At 37.4% G+C, this 20114-nt stretch overlaps 1 protein-coding gene across 7 annotated transcripts in view; it reads right to left on the bottom strand.

Moving 5' to 3' along the window:
* The window catches only part of STARD9 (StAR related lipid transfer domain containing 9), a 128604-nt gene that overhangs the window by 69638 nt on the left and 38852 nt on the right, over positions 1-20114 (bottom strand). For all 7 annotated transcript variants that reach the window (XM_034993734.1, XM_034993735.1, XM_034993738.1 and 4 more), the window contains 2 exons: positions 1478-1594; positions 56-88 (listed from right to left, as the gene is read on the bottom strand). In XM_034993734.1, the coding sequence (XP_034849625.1) occupies positions 56-88; positions 1478-1594 (150 nt within the window). The remainder of the gene's footprint in view (positions 1-55; positions 89-1477; positions 1595-20114) is intronic.

The following is a 20114-nucleotide window of genomic DNA, read 5'->3' as shown; positions in this document are numbered from 1 at the left end:
GGAGTGTACAAAGAAGGTCTACTTTGAGAGGATCTAGTCAAAAGAGAGTCTATACCTCACATATCCGTGGCGTCAGCCCAACAGAGGCCTGGAGAACAGAAGAAAGAAAAACATTACTGTTCATTTACAGCAAAACTCTCCCCCAACACCCAGAAACCAAGGTTGGCAAGGGGTGGACACATTGGCTCCCTGCCCTAGTCTCTTCACTTTAGGCAGTTTCCATGGTGGTATATAAAAGACTATTTGCCTGACTCTTGGGAGACACTCATGGGAGGAAAGTACCAGCTGAAAGGCAGATCATCACCATAAGAAGGAAGAGAGGAGAAGCTAACAAACCCAGGTAACTGCTTTCACACAATAAAGGTTATATCCTTCTTGGATAAACCTATTTACCACTCTGGTCCCTCCCAGAACCTTTCTATCCTTATACACACAGGAGAACTAGAATACATGGTGTTTAAAATAAACATTTAGGGAAAAGCAGCTTCTTTTTTCATGTTGGGTCCACTGCTAACTTGTACATAGGTTAAAGGTTGTATACCCTGGTTTAGTGGGCCTTTTCTTCTTTTAACTTCAAATATATAAAATCACACTAAACACGGACATAGTAAGCAATGAGTTGAGCACAAGGTAGCAAGGATAATCTTTCAGGAGGAAAAGTGTCCCAGAGAATGCTCCTGTGTAGCATTATTTGCCACCTGCCACACCAGTTCAACTCACCAAGATACTTCTAAACCTAAAACAAAGAGGTATGATTAAGGACCTCGACCCTTCCAATATTCCATGACAAAGTAAGGCTCTCATAAGTCCTTCACACTTTTGGGCGCCTGGGTGGCTCAGTCGTTAAGCGTCTGCCTTTGGCTCAGGTCATGATCCCAGGGTCCTGGGATCGAGTCCCACATCGGGCTCCCTCCTCGGGGGGAAGCCTGCTTCTCCCTCTCCCCCTCCCGCTGCTTGTGTTCCTGCTCTCACTATCTCTGTCTCTGTCAAATAAATAAATAAAATCTTAAAAAAAAAAAAAAAAAAGTCCTTCACACTTTTTAAACCTCCATCCCAGTACCTGATTCTCCTGCTTCTTTCCAAAGTTCAGATCTAACACACATAGCCCCATTTCTGCACAGCCCTAAGCAACACTTCACATTCAGTCTGGGGCTTGTCCACACCAAAGGTCTTAAAAAGCTTCAAGTGATGAACTTGGAAATGATATGAGAAATTCAGGACTGACAAGGTCAGCTTTGTCAAAGGGAGTTATGTAATTCTAAGGTTCTTCAGGGTTTAATAAAGAGGGGCTAATTAATCAAAGTTCACCTTTCAATTAAAGGGCTGAGAAACCCATTCTTAATACAGAAGAGAGCCCATTAAATCTTATTAAAGTTGACTACTAAATTCGCATTCTTTCTCTCAGTAACAAGGACAGTGTGAGATTCAGGCTTGCTGCAGCAATAGAAAGAGATCATATTCCAATACCAATACTCACTGGGGTCCCCAGCATGGTGTATGTCTTCCCAGAGCCTGTCTGCCCATAGGCAAAAAGGCATATGTTGTAGCCTTTAGCAGCACCAGACAATACTTCAGTCCCCAAATCCTGGAAAACCTGTCACAATGAAAGTAGAATACATGTCAATGTAGTCCTTCCCATACCAGATTGAGGGACCATATCATTTTAAAATTTATAATGTCTAGCATTGTGCCCAGCATACAGTAAGCACTTTAAAATATATTTGAATGAATAAATTTCCCCTAGCAATTTTTTTCTGAAACTGAATTGATTCTTGAGAAATTATAGGGAATTTATAGTCACGTGTGTTTGAAACACTTTATAATATTTTTAGATTAAAAATAACCCAAGGTGGGATGCCTGGGTGGTCAGTCGGTTGAGTAGCTGCCTTCAGCTCAGGTAATGATCCTAGGGTCCTGGGATCGAGTCCCCCATTGGGCTCCTTGCTACGCGGGGAGCCTGCTTCTCCCTCTGCCTGCAGCTCCCCCTGCTTGTGCGCATGCTCTCTCTCTCTCTCCTGACAAATAAATAAATAAAATACTAAAAACCCAAGGCTCAGTCGGAAGAGCATAGGACTCTAGATCTCGGGGTCATGAGTTCAAGCTCCACATTGGGTGTAGAAATTACTTAAAGAGGGGCGCCTGGGTGGCTCAGTTGGTTAAGCGACTGCCTTCGGCTCAGGTCATGATCCTGGAGTCCCGGGATCGAGTCCCGCATCGGGCTCCCTGCTCAGCAGGGAGTCTGCTTCTCCCTCTGACCCTCCCCCTCTCATGTACTCGCTCTCTCTCATTCTCTCTCTCAAATAAATAAATAAAATCTTTAAAAAAAAAAAAAAGAAATTACTTAAAGAAAACTTTAAAAAATTTAAAATACAATAACCCAGAATAGTGATGTATGGAATTGATGAATCACTATATTGTACACCAGAAACTAATATAACACTGTATGTCAACAAACTGGAATTAAAAACTTAAAAACAAAATAATCCAGAGTTGTACTTACACTTCTTTTTTTTAATTTTATTTTATTGAAATTCAATTAACATACAGTGTATTACTAGTTTCAGACGTAGAGTTCAATGATTCATCGTTGCATATTAACACCCAGTGCTCATTACATCACGTGCCCTCCTTAATGCCTATTACCCATTACCCCATCCCCCCACCCACCTCCCTTCCAGCAACACTCAGTTTGTTTCCTATAGTTAAGAGTCTCTTATGGGGGCAGTTAACTATCAGTTAAGCATCTGCCTTCAGCTCAGGTCATGACCCCAGGGTCCTGGAATGGAGCCCAGCGTCAGGCTCTCTGCTCAGTGGGGAGTCTGCTTCTCCCTCTCCCTCTGCCTGCAACTCCTCTGGCTTGTGCTCTCTCTCTCTCTGTCAAATAAATAAATAAAATCTTAAAAAAAAAAAAAGTCTCTTATGGTTTGTCTCCAAAGGTTGACGTAAGGTTAATACCATTTATGGATCTATTGACCCATCCTCTCTCCACACTTGTAACTGTATAGAAAAGTAGGGCTGGAGCTTGTTACTTAAAGAGAGAGTATTCATGTAAAATATATAACTTAATGGGGCCTGGAGTTGGGGAAAGTGCTTAAAATGATTTCTCTTCCTCTAAACAGCTATCTATAGTTTAATCATTAAGAACACATGTTTTGGAACTTTCTAGGTTCAAAGCTTGGCTCCTTGGGCAAGTGACCTTACCTCTGTTTCCTCACCTATGAAATGGATTTTAAAAAAGCACCTAAACCTCATTGGGTTTTTGAGAGGATTAACTGTTCTAATATATGTAAAGCCTTTAGAACAATGTTTGGGGGCGCCTGGGTGGCTCAGTCGTTGGTTAAGCGTCTGCCTTCAGCTCAGGTCATGATCCCAGGGTCCTGGGATGGAGTCCCACATCGGGCTCCCTGTTCGGCGGGAAGCCTGCTTCTCCCTCCCCCACTCCCCCTGCTTGTGTTCCTGCTCTCACTGTCTCTCTCTTTGTCAAATAAATAAATAAAATCTTTAAAAAAAAAAAAAAAAGAACAATGCTTGGAACAAAGTGAGCACTAATTAAATAAAAGTTTTTCTTGTTATTACACCTTATTTTTTCCATTTTTCTGTATAAGGACTACTCAGTCATCTTTCTTTCTGATACCCTCATCAATTTTAAAAAGAGCTATGTACTTATTTTGGAAAATAGATACCTGAACACAGATACCATAGTTAATACTTCCCAACTTCACATAGATAGACTTTTGAAAAACTTCTACTTTCTATCCTACTAAAAATTTATTTCAAAAAAACCCTTCACTCAGCATAATACCCTATTATGCTGAGTGAAGTAAGTCAAAGAAAGACCTGTATCATATGACCTCACTGATATGAGGAATTCTTAATCTCAGGAAACAAACTGAGGGTTGCTGGAGTGGTGGGGGGTGGGAGGGATGGGGTGGCTGGGTGACAGACACTGGGGAGGGTATGTGCTATGGTGAGTGCTGTGGATTGTGTAAGACTGTTGAATCACAGACCTGTACCTCTGAAACAAATAATACATTATATGTTAAAAAAAAAAAAAAGAAGAAGAAGATAGCAGGAGGGGAAGAATGAAGGGGGGGAAACTGGAGGGGGAGACGAACCATGAGAGACTATGGACTCTGAAAAACAAACTGAGGGTTCTAGAGGGGAGAGGGGTGGGAGGATTGGTTAGCCTGGTGATGGGTATTAAAGAGGGCAGGTTCTGCATGGAGCACTGGGTGTTATATGCAAACAATGAATCAAATGAACCCTACATCAAAAACTAATGATGTAATGTATGGTGATTAACATAACATAATAAATTTTTTAAAAAAAGAAAAATACAACATGAATTCATAATGCTATTTCTGATTGATTTTTAAGATTGTAGGATTTTTAATTAACTTCCTTGATTTTATACTGTATCATTTTTATGCTGAAAATTATGGTACCTAATGATGGCAATATAGTCATTTAATACAAATATCAATACTAATCACATGACTACTGAATGCAGTTTATCATTTATTTCCATTTTTATTATCCATAGAATACTTGGGATGTATAGTCAAAATGCCGTGTTTTAAAGCCACTTCAAGTAATTGGGTTTTTTTATGTGGTTATGCCACATACTTTATATGCAGTTAGGCTCCTTCATTTAGATGTACTTTCAGATTTTAAGGGATTGTTTGTTTTTCTTTTGTGACTAAACTTTAAAAAATTATGTAAGACATTTACAGTCCAAAATAAAAAGCATTTAATAAATTTAAAAAAATCCTTCACAAACCATTAAAGTAATAAATCATTAAAACTCTTCACATCTTGAAGGTTTTTGCTGGAGCCTAGGGATTATTATTTCCCACCTATAAATATGAAAATCATGTCATTTACAGGAAGTTCCTATCCAACAAAATATATTAAGTTCTTGGCCCTTAATACTTTTCCACAGAAAGTCTTCATATATATATATATTTTTTTTTTCTGGCTTCTGTTTTCTATTGAGGTATATTTGACATAACACTATATTAGTTTCATGTATACAACATAATGATTCAATCTGATATTTACATATATTCCAAAATGATCACCTCAAATCGTTAATATACATCAGCATACATAGCAACCAATTTTTTTTACCATGATAAGAACTTTCAAGATCCACTCCCCTAGCTGCTTTCAAATATGCAATACAGTATTATTAACTACAGTCACCATGCTGTCAATTACATCATCATTACTTATTCATTTTGTAACTGGAAATGTGTAGATTTGACCCACACGTTTCTATTATAAAATGAAGTTGCTATTATAAAGTAAGATTTCACACAGAAAAGAAATTCTTATTAGTTTTTAATTATCTAAAGGAATATTTATGAGAAAATGGCTTTAAATTCTACTATGTATTTTGTTTAATATTAAATATTACTTCTCTTGATCTATAAATCCATTGTTAAAATAAAAGGATTCAACTAGAAAACTTTTTCCCTTTTAGTAAAACTGCTATTTAATGCAGTAATAGATATCATCTTTACTGACAGGAACAACATTTGAGTATCAACTGTGAAAATTATTTTTATTATATAAATAATGTATTAAAAATAGGAAAAAAGGGGCGCCTGGGTGGCTCAGTCATTAAGCGTCTGCCTTCGGCTCAGGTCATGATCCCAGGGTCCTGGGATCGAGCCCCACATCAGGCTCCCTGCTCAACGGGAGGCCTGCTTCTCCCTCTCCCACTCCCCCTGCTTGTGTTCCCTCTCTCGCTGTGTCTCTCTCTGTCAAATAAATAAAAATTAAAAAAAAAAATAGGAAAAAAAACCAGAAAGTGCTGATAAACAAAAACAATCCCACTATCTAGAGATAACCACTGTTAACATTTTGGCATATAGCTTACTCTTTCAGACTTTTGTTCTATTCCTAGATAATACTGAATGTCCCATCTAGGTCTTAAATTCTGACATACAGTAATTAAGAATACTTGAATATGATTTCTTTAGAATACTAAACTAAACCTAGTTTTTCATTTTTTTAACTTGTTACAATTCTTAATTTTTTTTATTTTAAAATTTCTCTTTAATTTTCCAAGTGGAAAGGCATGCTACAGCCCCACCCAACAGGTATCCAAGTCTATCTAAGCCACAGCCCAGGCTCTGCTGTCCACCTGGCAGGCGCTACCCAAAGTGCAAGCAAGGTGTCTAGGAAGGGGGGAAAAAAGCCTCATCTGTGTCATGTTTGCCAAAACAACCCCACAAAGTGTCAGGAAACATTGTCCTCTCTTCATAAATGTCAGGTAAATTCTGGGCTAGTTCTTCAATCCCACTGCAGGTCATTCATCTTTGGGTCTCTACCCAACATAAATGTTTACAGATGGTCCATTTCCATTTTAAGCCTGGCCAGAAGTTAATCATCATTTGGATCCTAGTCCAAGTAAGGACCAGATACCATCCCTGGTCTTTTGTAGCAGATTTATCCAAAGGAAACAGGCAACAGCCTGTATTTGACAGATGAAACTAGATTTCCTACTTGGCTTCTCCATATTATAAGGTGAAATATAGAGAGATTTATTTCCCATATTCATTCATACTGTAAATGTACACATACACTAACTACCATGGAAATTTTAAACAGTCCCCAAGGAACAGGAAGAGAAAGAAACAACAGAAGGTTTAAAATGCAAGTAAACACAAACAAGGCCAAATGAAACCTATGCCACACCCAATGAGAGAAAGAAGAATCAATATTCTGAAAGAAACTAGTCTTGACACAAGCAGGTCTCAGAAATAGATTTCTCTTCACCTTGGGAAGCAAATATTTATTAAATTCCTAAAAGGGCCCTACCACTGCAGGGGACACTGAGAGAGATTTGAAAGACATTTAAAACATTGTCTTGGTTCAAAATGAGCTTACAATATGGTTGAAGAGACAGACCACGCAGTTAGTAAAAAGTTCAATACTAGTACATAGTAAAATATGAATGAAGGGTGGATATAAATATATTTGAGAAGGGAAAATGATTATGGGCTGGGGAGTTAGAGAAATCTTCATAGCAGACATGGCACTTGATCTGTGTCTTAGGCATGTTTTCAGAGAAGTCCCTTCTTTAAATTACATCCCCAGATAAAGGCCGCCCCTCTTAATCGAGAGTGACCCCAGGACCCCACCACAAAATCTAAAATGTATCCTTGTCATTTTAATTCTTCAGAAAGTCAGAGTTCTGGCTGAAACAGTAAAACAACTACTTTACTCTGAAAAACCTTTGGACCTCCATTTGCCATCTCCAAATATCTGGCTGTCAACCTTGGAAAGTTCATGCTTAGGACCCAATATCTCCCACCACAGGAACAACAAACATCCAGGGAAGTAATCCCAGAAATAACCAAATAAATCTCTCCCCATTCCTTCATTCAAGTTACTTTATTTGAACAAGGAGGTATGGGTACAAAAGGATAGACATCAGCAGCTACATATTCTTAGCCTCAATGGAAGGGTCCCACTGGTAGTGGCAGTGGCCCATTCACATTATGCAACCCTTTAGTGGTATGAAACTATCACTTCCTAAAACGAATACTACTCAGGCACGTGGGTGGCTCAGTTGGTTAAGCGACTGCCTTTGGCTCAGGTCATGATCCTGGAGTCCCGGGATCGAGTCCCACATCAGGCTCCCTGCTCAGCAGGGAGTCTGCTTCTCCCTCTGACCCTCCCCCCTCTCATGTGCTCTCTCTCTCTCTCTCTCTCATTCTCTCTAATAAATAAATAAAATCTTTAAAAAAAAATAAAACGAATAACTACTCTGTGGTGAGATAAAACAGCATCTTTCTGGAGTTTCTGCTTGGGTTTTGTAAACTAGCCCTCTTCTCACAATGCCCTGTAAGATAACTGATCTATGAGATCCCTCCTGAAGAGGGAAGAGTAGGAGACAGAAGGGCTGCAATTTTCTCAACCATGACACAGGACTAAAGAATCTCCCAGAGTGGTCCCACTTAAAATTTCTCAGACCCTATAGCTACTGTCATCATTAGAGAACTAGGGGGCATTTGGAAAAGACCAAAGCATTCAGCCTTTATCTAACTGCACTCATTATATTGCTTTAGTCAGCAGAAAGAAGGAAAAATAAAGGCTGAAATATACATGCATTTCTATCTCACTTTCTTCTGTCTCCTCCAAAACTGTACTTATTATCTATAATGTAGACACTGTAATTTAATATCGCAATATATTATCAGCACTTCCAAATCAGTATCAGTCAACATCCCAAAAGAAAACTGGAAGAACTACCCAAATGCTACTGCTGTGCACAATGTATTTTCATTGTAGTTTTCCATCTTTCTACAAATATTTAAGTTTTATATGGTTGCTACTCAGTATATAAGCTCTTGTGTACTGCTTTTCATTTCTATATTTTCTGAAACACTTAAGCATTTTAAACATTTCTGTTATTCATGTTCACAATTATAATTTTATAGATTCATAATTCACACAACTATCCTAAAGAGTTAACAATTGACTATTTTCTTATTCTTGTTCCAACATGAATGAAACCCAAAACTCCCATCAAGAAATATTAGTAGTGGGGCACCTGGCTATCTCAGTCGGTAGAGCATGCAGCTCTTGATCTCAGGGTTGTGAGTTTGAGCCCCACACTGAATGTAGCGATTACTTAAAAATAAAATCTTTTTTTTTAAAGATTTTATTTATTTATTTGACAGAGAGAGACACAGAGAGAGAGGGAACACAAGCAGGGGGAGTGGGAGAGGGAGAAGCAGGCTTCCCGCCGAGCAGGGAGCCTGATGTGGGGGCTCGATCCCAGGACCCTGGAACCATGACCTGAGCCGAAGGCAGACGCTTAACGACTGAGCCACCCAGGCGCCCCCCAAAAATAAAATCTTTTAAAAAAAGAATATTAGTAGCAACTAGTGCTACCGGTTTATAACTGCGATTCAAGATCAATTGTTACCGGTTGTAAGAGAACACAGAAAAAAAACGCAGATTTCACAATTTTTAAGCCCTCAATTTCTAAAATTCTTTGAATTCAACTCACCTTAGTCAAGTACCCCCTACCCTGAAATAAATTTGCTTATTTGGGTGGGTTACTTTCTTATTTGAATAGAGTTGACACACAATATTACATTACTTTCAAGTGTAAAACAATTAGACAAGCTTATACATTAAGCTATGCTCACAAGTGTAGCTACCATCTGTCATCATATAATGGTATTACAATATCATTGACTATATTACTTATGCTGTGCTTTTTACTCCTGTGATTTATTCATCCCATAACTGGAAGCCTGTATCTCCTACCTCTTCACCTATTTTAGCCATCCCCCCAGCTCTTTCCCCTATGGCAACCATCATTTAGTTCTCTATATTTATAGGTATAATTATGCTTTTTGTTTTTCATTTGTTTTTTTAGGTTCCACCTATGAGTGAAATTATATGGTATTTGTCCTTCTCAGTCAAAATATTTCACTTAGCAGAATACCTTCTAGGTCCATCCATGTTATTGCAAGTGGCACAATCTCATCTTTTTTAATGGCTGCATAATATTCCACTGGATACACACACACATCCCTACGTTTATTGCAGCATTATTTACAATAGCTAAATTATGGAGGAAAGCCCAAGTGTCCATCAATAGATGAATGCTAACTATACTGGAATTAAAATAAAAAAACTAAAAAAAAAAAAACTCATACAGATGCATATATCTTTTTGAATTAGTGTTTTTGCTTTCTTTGGGTAAATACCCAGTAGTGGAATTACTGGATCATATGGTAGTTCTATTTTTAATTTTTTGAGGAACCTCCATACTGTTTTCCACAGTGGCTGTACCAATTTACATTCCAAGAGTACACGACGGTTCTTTTTTCTCCACATCCTTGCCAACATTTGTTTCTTGTGTTTTTTATTTTAGCTATCCTGACAGGTGTGAAGTAATATCTCATTGTGGTTTTGATTTGCATTTCCCCGATGATTAGTGATGTTCAGCACCTTTTCATGTGTCTCTTGGCCATCTGTATGTCTTTGAGAAAATGTCTAGTCAGGTCTTCTGCCCATTTTTTAATTGGGTTATTTGGCTTTTTGGTGTTGAGTTGTTTAAGTTCTTTATATATTTTGGATATTAACCCCTTATTGGATTTATCACTTGTGAATATCTTCAACCTTCTATTCAGTAGGTTGCCTTTTCATTTTGTTGATAGTTTCCTTTGCCATGCAGAAGCTTTTTATTTTGATGTAATCCCAATAGTTTATTTTTTGCTTTTGTTTCCCTTGCCTGAGGAGACATACCTAGAAAAATGTTGCTACAGCTTATGTCATATAAATTACTGTCTGTGTTCTCTTCTAGGATTTATATGGTTTCAGGTCTCACACTTAGGTCTTTAATCCATTTTGAATTTATTTTTGTATATGGTATTAGAAAGTGGTCCAGTTTTCCATTCTTTCACATGTAGCTGTCCAGTTTTCCCAACACCATTTATTGAAGAGAATGCCTTTTCCTCATTGCTTGCCTCCTTCATCATAGATTAATAGGCCATGTAAGTGTGGGTTTATTTCTGGGCTCTCTATTCTGTTCCACTGATCTATGTGTCAATTTTTGTGCCAGTACCACACTATTTTGATTACTACAGCTTTGCAATGTATCTTGAAATAGGGCATTATGATACCTCTCTTCCAGCTTTGTTTTTCTTTCTCAAGATTGTTTTGGCTATTTGGGGTCTTTTGTGGGTTACATACAAATTTTAATACTGTTTGTTATAGTTTTGTGGAAAATGCTATTGGTATTTTGATAGGGATTGCATTGAATCTATAGATTGCTTTTGGTAGTATGGACATTTTAACAATATTAATTCTTCCATTCATGAGCATGGAATATCTTTACATTTGTGTCATCTTCAATTTCTTTCATCAGTGTTTTATAGTTAGTTATATCAGTTATATAGTTATAGTTATATCAGAGTACAGATCTTTCACCTCCTTGGTTAGGTTTATTCCTAGATATTTTATTATTTTTGGTATAATTGTAAATGGAATTGTTTCCTTTCTCTTTCTGCTACTTTGTTATTAGTGTATAGAAACAGTACCAGCTTCTGGGTATAAATTTTGTATCCTGCAACTCTACTGAATTCATTTATCAGTTCTAGTAGTTTTTGGTGGAGTCTTTAGGATTTTCTATGTAGAGTATCATGTCGTCTGCGTATAGTGACAGTTTAACTTCTTTACCAACATGGATGCCTCTTACTTCTTTTCTTGTCTGAATGCTGCAGTTAGGACTTCTAGTACTGTGTTGAATAAAAGTGGTAAGAGTAGATATCCTTGTCTTGTTCCTGATCTTAGAGGAAATGCTTTCAGCTTTTCACCATTGAGTATGATGCTGGTTGTCAGCTTTTCATATGTGGTCTTTATTATGTTGAAGTATGTTCCCTCTAAACCCATTCTGTTGAGAGCTTTTATCATGAATGGATACTGAATTTTATCAAATGCTTTTTTTTTTTTGCATCTACCGAGATGGTCATACGAGTTTTATTTTTCATTTTGTTGATGTAATATATCAAGCTGATTTGCAAAATACTGAACTATTCTTGCATCCCTGAAATAAATCCCACTTGATCATGGTGAATGATTCTAATATTTTTTGAGGATTTTTGCATCAGTGTTGTTCAGGGATACTGGCCTGGAGAGAGAGAGAGTGTAGTGTTTTTATCTGGTTTGGTATTAGGGTAATGCTGACCTCATAGAATATATTTAGAAGTTTTCCTTTCTCTTCTATTTTTTTGAAACAGTTTGAGAAGAATAGGTATTAACTCCCTTAAATGTTTGATAGAATTCACCTGTGAAGCCATCTGGTCATGGACTTTTGTTTTTTAGTAGTTTTTTGATTACTGATTCACTTTCATTGCTAGTAATCTGTCCAAATTTTCTATTTCTTCCTGATTCAACTTTGGAAGATTCTGTGTTTCTAGGAATTTATCCATTTCTTCTAGGTTGTCCAATTTGTTGGCATAGAAGATTTCATACTATTCTCTCATAATCCTTTGTATTTCTGTGGTGTCAGTTCTCTCTGATTTTATTTGGGTCCTTTTTTTTAAAATGAATTTGGCTAAGGGTTTTATCAATTTTGTTTATCTTTTTCATTTATTTCTGTTCTGATATTTAGTACTTCCTTCCTTCTACTTAACTTGGGTCTTGTTTGTTCTTTTTCTAGATCCTTTAGGTTTTAAGGTGAGATTATTTGACCTTTTTTTGTTTCTTAAGGTAGGCCTGTATCACCACAGATTTTCCTCTTAGAACTGCTTTTGTTGCAATGGTTGGGTTATTTTTAATTAACTCCATCCACACTCAAGTTCTCTCCTCCCACTCTCATCTTTGAGCTGTACAGTGTCAGATCAGAATCAGTGAGAACTCATGGCTTTCAAGAGAAAAAGATACAGAAATAGATATGATGTAACTCTGTGTGTGTGTGTGTGTGTGTGTGTACACAAATGTATCATCCCTAGCTTTGTCTAACTCTGCTGAGAGGACCTGGAAGCAGTGATACCCCCACAGCAATGACCACAGCTACCACCCAGATCTCAGCTTCTAAATATCATTTTCTACTAATAGGAACAATTTGAGCATCATAATAAACAATAATAACAGACTGTAATTCACTGAATAAAATGGGAAACCATGAATTAATACACATATAAAGAATTTGAAAATTTGACAAGAAATGGGATATTTACATAGTAAGTACCCCTCAACAAAATATTAATTACAAAGAGGGGGAAAAGAGTAACTTCACAGAGGAGAAGCCTGGCAGATGCCACCTTAATCAAGTAATCAAAGTGAACTCTGTGATATTCCTACCAAAATGTATAATCTGAATCTAACCATGAAGAGACACTGGACAACCAAATTAAGGAACATTCTACAAAATAACTGGCCTGTAATCTTCCAAAGTGTCAAGATCATAAATATAAGGAAAAACTGAGGAACTGTTCCAGACTGAATTAAACTAAACATAAGACAACTAAATGCAATAAGCGATTCTCAAACACATCTTTTTGGTATAAAGGGCATTACTAAGACAATCAACAAAACATGAATGGGGTCTAAAGATGAGATGGTAGTAATGTAACACTTTAATTTCTCAATTCTGAAGGTTGTATTGTGGTTATATTAGAGAATGTCATTTTCTATAAGAAAATACACACGCAATTACTTGGGGTAATTGGACATCAGGATGACAACTTTCAGATGGCTCAGGAATAAGTTTTAAATGTACTTCTATCTTATCTGTTTTTCATTTCAAAAAAAATTTAAGTTTATAAAAAGATGTAAAATATGACATCATATACATAAACACGGAGGGATAGAAGAGTAAAGATGTAGAACTTTTAAGAATGTGTTAGAAATTATACAACCATCAACTTAATATAGAGTGCTATATATTTAATATGTTATATATGAACCTCATGGTAATCATAAACCAAAAACCTATAATAGATACACAAAAAATAAAGAGAAAGGAATCCAAGCATTATGCTGAATGAAGTCATCAATAACAAGGGAAGAGTAAGAGAAGGAGCAAAGGTAGACTACAAAAACAACCAAAAAAACAAATTAACAAAACAGTAATAAGTACATACCTATCAATAATCACTTTAAATGTAAATGGTCTAAATGCTCTAATCAACTGACATAGGGTAACTGGATAAAAAACAAGAGCCATCTTTATGCTGCCTATAAGAGACTCACTTCAGACCTAAAGACATATACAGACTGAAAGTTACAGGGATGGAAAAAGATATTCCATGAAAATGAAAGTGAAAAAAAGCTGGGGGAGCAATACTTTTATCAGACAAAATAGACTTTTAAAACAAAGACTGTAACAAGACACAGAGAATGCTATTACATAATGATAAAGGGATCAATCCAACAAAAGGATATAACACGTGTAAATATCTACGCACAGGAGCACCTAAATATATAATGCAAATATTAACAGACATAAAGGGAGAAGTTGACAGTAATATGCTAATAGTAGGGAACTATAACACCCCATTTGTAAGAATAGATAGATCATACAGACAGAAAATCAGTAAGAAAACAATGGCCTTGCATGACATATTAGAGCAGATGGACAGCTACATGCAAAAGAGTGAAACTGGACCACTCTCTGACACCATACACAAAAATAAACTCAAAATGGATTAAAGACCTAAATGTAAGACCTGAAACCATAAAAATTCTAAAAGAAAACATAGGCAGTAATCTCTTGGACATTGGCCTTAGCAATATTTTTCTGTATCTGTTTCCTCAAGCTAAGGAAACAAAAGCAAAATAAACAATTGGGACTACTTCGAACTAATAAGCTTCTGCACAGAAAAAAAAAAAAATCAACAAAATGAAAAGACAACCTACTGAATAGAAGAAGATATTTCCAAATGATATAACCAGTAAGAGGTTATTATCCAAAAAACCATAAAGAACTTATACAACTCAACACCAAAAAAGCAAATAACCCAATCAAAAATGGGCCAAGGACCTAAATAGACATTGCTCCAAAGGAAATATAAAGATGGCCAAAGATGATCAACATCACTAATCATCAGGGAAATGGAAATCAAAACCACAATGAGTTATCACCTCACACCTGTCAGAATGGCTAAAATTAACAGACAAGAAATAACAAGTTTTGGTGAGAATGTGGAGGAAAGGATGTGTAGTGCACTGCTGGTGGGAATATAAATGGGTAGAACCCCTGTGGAGAAAGGTATGGCGGTTCTTCAAAAAATTAAGAATAGAAATACCATATGACCCTGTAATTCCACTTCTGTGTATCTACCCATAGAAAATAAAAATACCGGGCGCCTGGGTGGCTCAGTTGGTTAAGCGTCTGCCTTCGGCTCAGGTCATGATCCTGGAGTCCCGGGATCGAGTCCCGCATCGGGCTCCCTGTTTGGCAGGGAGTCTGCTTCTCCCTCTGACCCTCCTCCCTCTCATGCTCTCTGTCTCTCATTCTCTCTCTCTCAAATAAATAAATAAAATCTTTAAAAAAAAAAAAATTTTTTTTTTAATTAAAAAAAAAAAAGAAAAGAAAAATACCAATTTGAAAAGATATACAAACCCATAAGTTCACTGTAGCATTATTTACAGTACCCAAGATATGGAAGCAACCTGTGTCCATCAATATATGAGTAAATTAAAAAGTGATATATATTATACAATGGAATATTACTCAGCCATAAGAAAGAATGAAATCTTGCCATTTGCAGCATCATGAATAGACCTAAAGGATATTATGCTAAGTGAAGTAAGTCAGACAGAAAAAGACAAATACCATCTAAGAAACAAAACAAACAAAAAACAGACTCAACAGAGAACAAACTGGTGGTTGTCAGAAGGAAGGGGGTTTAGCGGATAGGTAAAATAGGTGAAGAGGCATAAGAGATACAAACTTCCAGTTATAAAATAATTTACAGGGATGAAAAGTACAGCACAGGGAATATAGTCAGTAATACTGTAATAACTTTGTATGGTGACAGATGGTAATTACACTTATGGTGCTGATCATTTCATAATGTATATAATTGTCAAATCACTGTGTTGTATATCTGATACTAACAAAATATTGTATGGAACCCTACTTCCCAAAAAATAAAGATTTTGGCCAGTGGGGAGGGCAGGGGGCTTCATAAACACAAATGGATGAGGCCAGACCAAGACAACCCTACAGGATATCCCTCAGATCTCCTGCTAGGGCTTTCCATTGTTCCTCAAGCCAGAGGCCAAGAGAACCCATTATTTAGTCCAACAGGTCATCCTTGGGGCAGATAGTAAGGTGGAAAAGGTTTAAGAGTTTATCTTGAAGGGCAAAAGGAAGATATTCCAACAGGACCTAAAAGAGGAAGGGAATGCTGGATGAAGAACCTGCCCAGACTTTATGAAATAGGGAATATCTGAACTGAGTCTCAAAGATTTTCATGATGGGGATGATTTTCTAGGTGGCATGAACAACACATGTAAAGCTGTGAGTAACGAAAATGTGTGGCTGTTCAGGTGGAATTTGAAAATCAGATACGTTGGGAGATAAAACTAAAGTATTGGGGTCATGCTAAGGATCAGGTTTTATTTTCTTTCGTCTTAACATATACTGCATTATTTATGGCAGAATCTCAAGGAATATGACAGATGAGCCATTGCTACACCATGAAAAATCAGCAGCACAAGGACAACCAAGTGGGAAAGAAATTAAGAAACACATTTACAGATAACCCTCAAATCAGAGGAAATCAAAACTGAAATTATAAACTATTCACAAAGCAATAAAAAGAACTTATATCAATGAAATACAGCAAAATCCATGATTAAAGAACAACTTTTTGTTCATACATTTATTCATACATTTTTTCTTGACTTTCTCCACATCTTCCTTTAGTTCTTAGAGCATCTTTAAAACAATTGGTCTATAGTTTTTTTTTTTAAGATTTTATTTATTTATTCAACAGAGAGAGAGACAGCGAGACAGGGAACACAAGCAGGGGGAGTGGGAGAGGGAGAAGCAGGCTTCCCGCGGAGCAGGGAGCCCGATGTGGGGCTCAATCCCAGCACCCTGGGATCATGACCTGAGTCGAAGGCAGACACTTAACCAACTGAGCCACTCAGGCACCCTATAGTTTCTATTTAGTATATCTGCCTTAGGTCTTTTTCAGGGACAGTGTCCACTGATGCATTTTTAAAAATATATATATATTTTTTTTTTTTTAAAGATTTGATTTATTTATTTGACAGAGAGAGAGATAGTGAGAGCAGGAACACAAGCAGGGGGAGTGGGAGAGGGAGAAGCAGGCTCCCCGCCGAGCAGGGAGCCCGATGCGGGGCTCGACCCCAGGACCCTGGGATCATGACCTGAGCCGAAGGCAGATGCTTAACGACTGAGCCACCCAGGCGCCCTAAAAATATATTTTTTAAGTAGGCTCCATGCCCAGTGTGGGGCTTTGAACTCACAACCCCGAGATCAAGAGTCACATGCTCTACCAACTGAGCCAGCCAAGCACCCTGATGAATTTTTTTCCCTCTGAATAGGCCACACTTTCAGGTTTCTTTGTATGCCTTATGACTTTTAATGTTGAAAACTGAACATGTGTCATCACTTCTCAGTCTCTTGGCTAAGATCAAGTGAAAACTGAACATTTGAATCTAATAATGTAGTAACTCTGGAAATCAGATTCTCTCTTTTCCCCAGGGTATGCTGTGTCTTATTATTTTTGTTTACTGTTTTTTTTGTTTTTGTCTTTTTTATTACTGTAGGCTGTCTCTGTGATGAGGATCAGCCTGCCGTGTAAACCTAAGGTTTTGGCAGGTCTTTTCTGAGCCTTTCCCTGGGCATGCATCATCACTTCCTAATCTTCCCCATGTATGTAGTTGTTTTTCTTTACTTTTTTTTTTTTAAGATTTTATTTATTTATTTGAGAGAGCGAGAATGAGAGAGAGTACATGAGAGGGGGGAGGGTCAGAGGGAGAAGCAGACTCCCCGCTGAGCAGGGAGCCCGATGCGGGACTCGATCCCGGGACTCCAGGATCATGACCTGAGCCGAAGGCAGTCGCTTAACCAACTGAGCCACCCAGGCGCCCTGTAGTTGTTTTTCAATGCCCTGGTCTTCAATGTCTGATTGCCAAGTGGAGAAAAACAAAATGACGTTGGAGTGGGGTGGATCCCCAAATCCCCAAATCCCCAAAAGCCACTTCGGCTGGATGGGAAGGGACTTGCAACAATGGGAATGGTGCAACAATGGTTGCCCAACTCTTTGTCTGCAACTCTGTGATCCAAGCAGGAATTAGCAATCAGCACAGATTCTTGATATTTGGAGGTTTGGTCTTTTTTGTCTACCCAACTCCTGCAGGCTGTGTGAAAGATGCGCTAGGACCAATGCACAGCTGCCCGCCATGTGGCTGGGGTAAAGAATGGGTAGCTGCTACTGTGCTAAGAGCTGAAATTGATGGAAATTAACTGCCATTTATCCTCCAAGTCTTCCTCTGGAAGTTGCAAACCCTCAATAAACTCCAGAATTCCAAAAACCATTACATCAGACAGATCTGGCCAGTGAAATCCCTGTCTAGGTTGGGAAACAGATTCCTGATGCTTCCTTACTCTGCCATCTTCCCAGACTCCTCTCCTCCATAATGATTCTTGAAAATACAAATTAGTATCCCCATATTCCCCTATTGAAAACTGTACCTATTTAAGTACATAGGAATCTCTTTTATTCTTCAATCCATTAACCATGATTCACCCAAATTATCACCCTACAGATGTACTTTTCCTTTTAATTTTCTGAAAACAAACAGAAATAAGTGAAATAATGTTAAACTAATCAGAGACTCTAATAAAATCAAGTGAAAGAAATTAAAATTATTTATTCAAACAATATTTGTAGAGTGCCTACTAAGGCAAAATACTGTGCAGGGTACCACTCCCATTGTTTAAAGATAACTGTTTAGGCTTACTTTGCACAATGAATACTTCATTAGAAGTGTTTTATTCAGGGGTGCTTGGGGGGCTCAGTCTGCCTTCAGCTCAGGTCATGATCCTGAGGTCCTGGGATAGAGCCCCGCATTGGGCTCCCTGCTCAGCAAGGAGCCTATTTCTCCCTCTCCCTCTGCCTGCTGCTTCCCCTGCTTGTGCTCTGTCAAATAAATAAATAAAATCTTAAAAAAAAAAAAAAATTGAGGTGTTTTACTCAAAGCCAGGGTTTTAGATCCAAATAGCCAGTAACATTTACTAAGCAATTATTTTGTGTTAGGCTCTCTTCTTAGCAAGTTAAATGTTTTTAATTTATTACTTCTCACAACACATTTATGGGGTAGTTACTATTATTATCATTGTCTAATTTTTACAGGAGAAAATTGAAGTCCCACAGGTACTAGTATTTCTAAACTAAGCTCTTGCTCTTAACCGCTGTGATACACTGTACTTAACAAAGTAACTGTGCAGAGTTACCAGTAACCATTCAACTGGTAACAAGTAACTATTCAGTTTCCCGGCTGAACACTAAGCTATTACCCTACAATTTACAACTGTCTTCATGGCTTCCTTACATCCTGTTGTTTTTGCTCTACACTGGGAGAAACTTTACCAAGTCTCATTTTTAGTATTTCTGATTAGAAGTTTCAGTAATATTTTGTTATATTTTGGTCAAAAACAATAAACTCTGATCCTACTGCCATTTGTTAATCACTTTTGGAGTGTTCTGCTCCATTAACCTTTTCATTGTGTGTGAAGAGAATTATAATCTCATACCCAAATTTCACCCACACTGCCATTATTAAATGACCAGAATTTGAAGCCTTATTAGAGATGGGCACAATTATATTTTTTCTTTCTTTGCTGTTTTTCAAATTACAAAGAATGCTCACTTTTTCTATCAAGTAAAAAACAAACAAACAAACAAACAAAAAACCCAACAATGCATGAAGAAAAAGCTAACCCTGCATTCCTTTCCTCACCCCTAATCCCACTCATTCAGGTATCCAACAGGTAGCCTTCAGGTACTTAGGCAGAGAAGGATATATCTAACAGGTATGTCCTTCCGTACCTTTCTCCACATATAGAAAGATATATAGTTCTTTGTTTTTGTCTGTTTTCACTGAAATAGATACATACAATACACATCAACCTGCAACTTGGTTTTAATCATATAATATACCATGAACATTCAGGTTATTTTCCATAGATATAATAACCTTTCTTTTTTCATGCATACACACTACAGCCGCAGTTACACAAATAAAATTTAAAATAATTCAGGTATCACTCATGCTGTGGGGGAAATGCTTTAATTCCTTTTTATTTATTTTCCTCTTCTCCCTTCCTCTTTCCTTCCTTCTACATTAACCTCATACCTTCAGGTAACATGTTAACAACTGACATCATTTCTTGTTCTTCCCATAGTCATAACACCTACACACATATCTGTGGGTTTTGGTTACTTCTTTTATTTTTTTCCTTTTTAAAAAATATTTTATTTATTTATTTGAGAGAGTGAGAAAGAGAGCGAGAGAGAGCACAAGCAGGGGAAGCAGCAGAGAGGGAGGGAGAAGCAGACTCCCCACTGAGCAGGAGCCCAACACAGGACTCGATC

The sequence above is a fragment of the Mirounga leonina genome, unplaced genomic scaffold (assembly GCF_011800145.1).
Source record: "Mirounga leonina isolate KUSES-001 unplaced genomic scaffold, KU_Mleo_1.0 Mir_91, whole genome shotgun sequence".
NCBI classification, from domain to species: domain Eukaryota; kingdom Metazoa; phylum Chordata; class Mammalia; order Carnivora; family Phocidae; genus Mirounga; species Mirounga leonina.
This window is presented reverse-complemented; position numbering and strand designations above follow the sequence as displayed.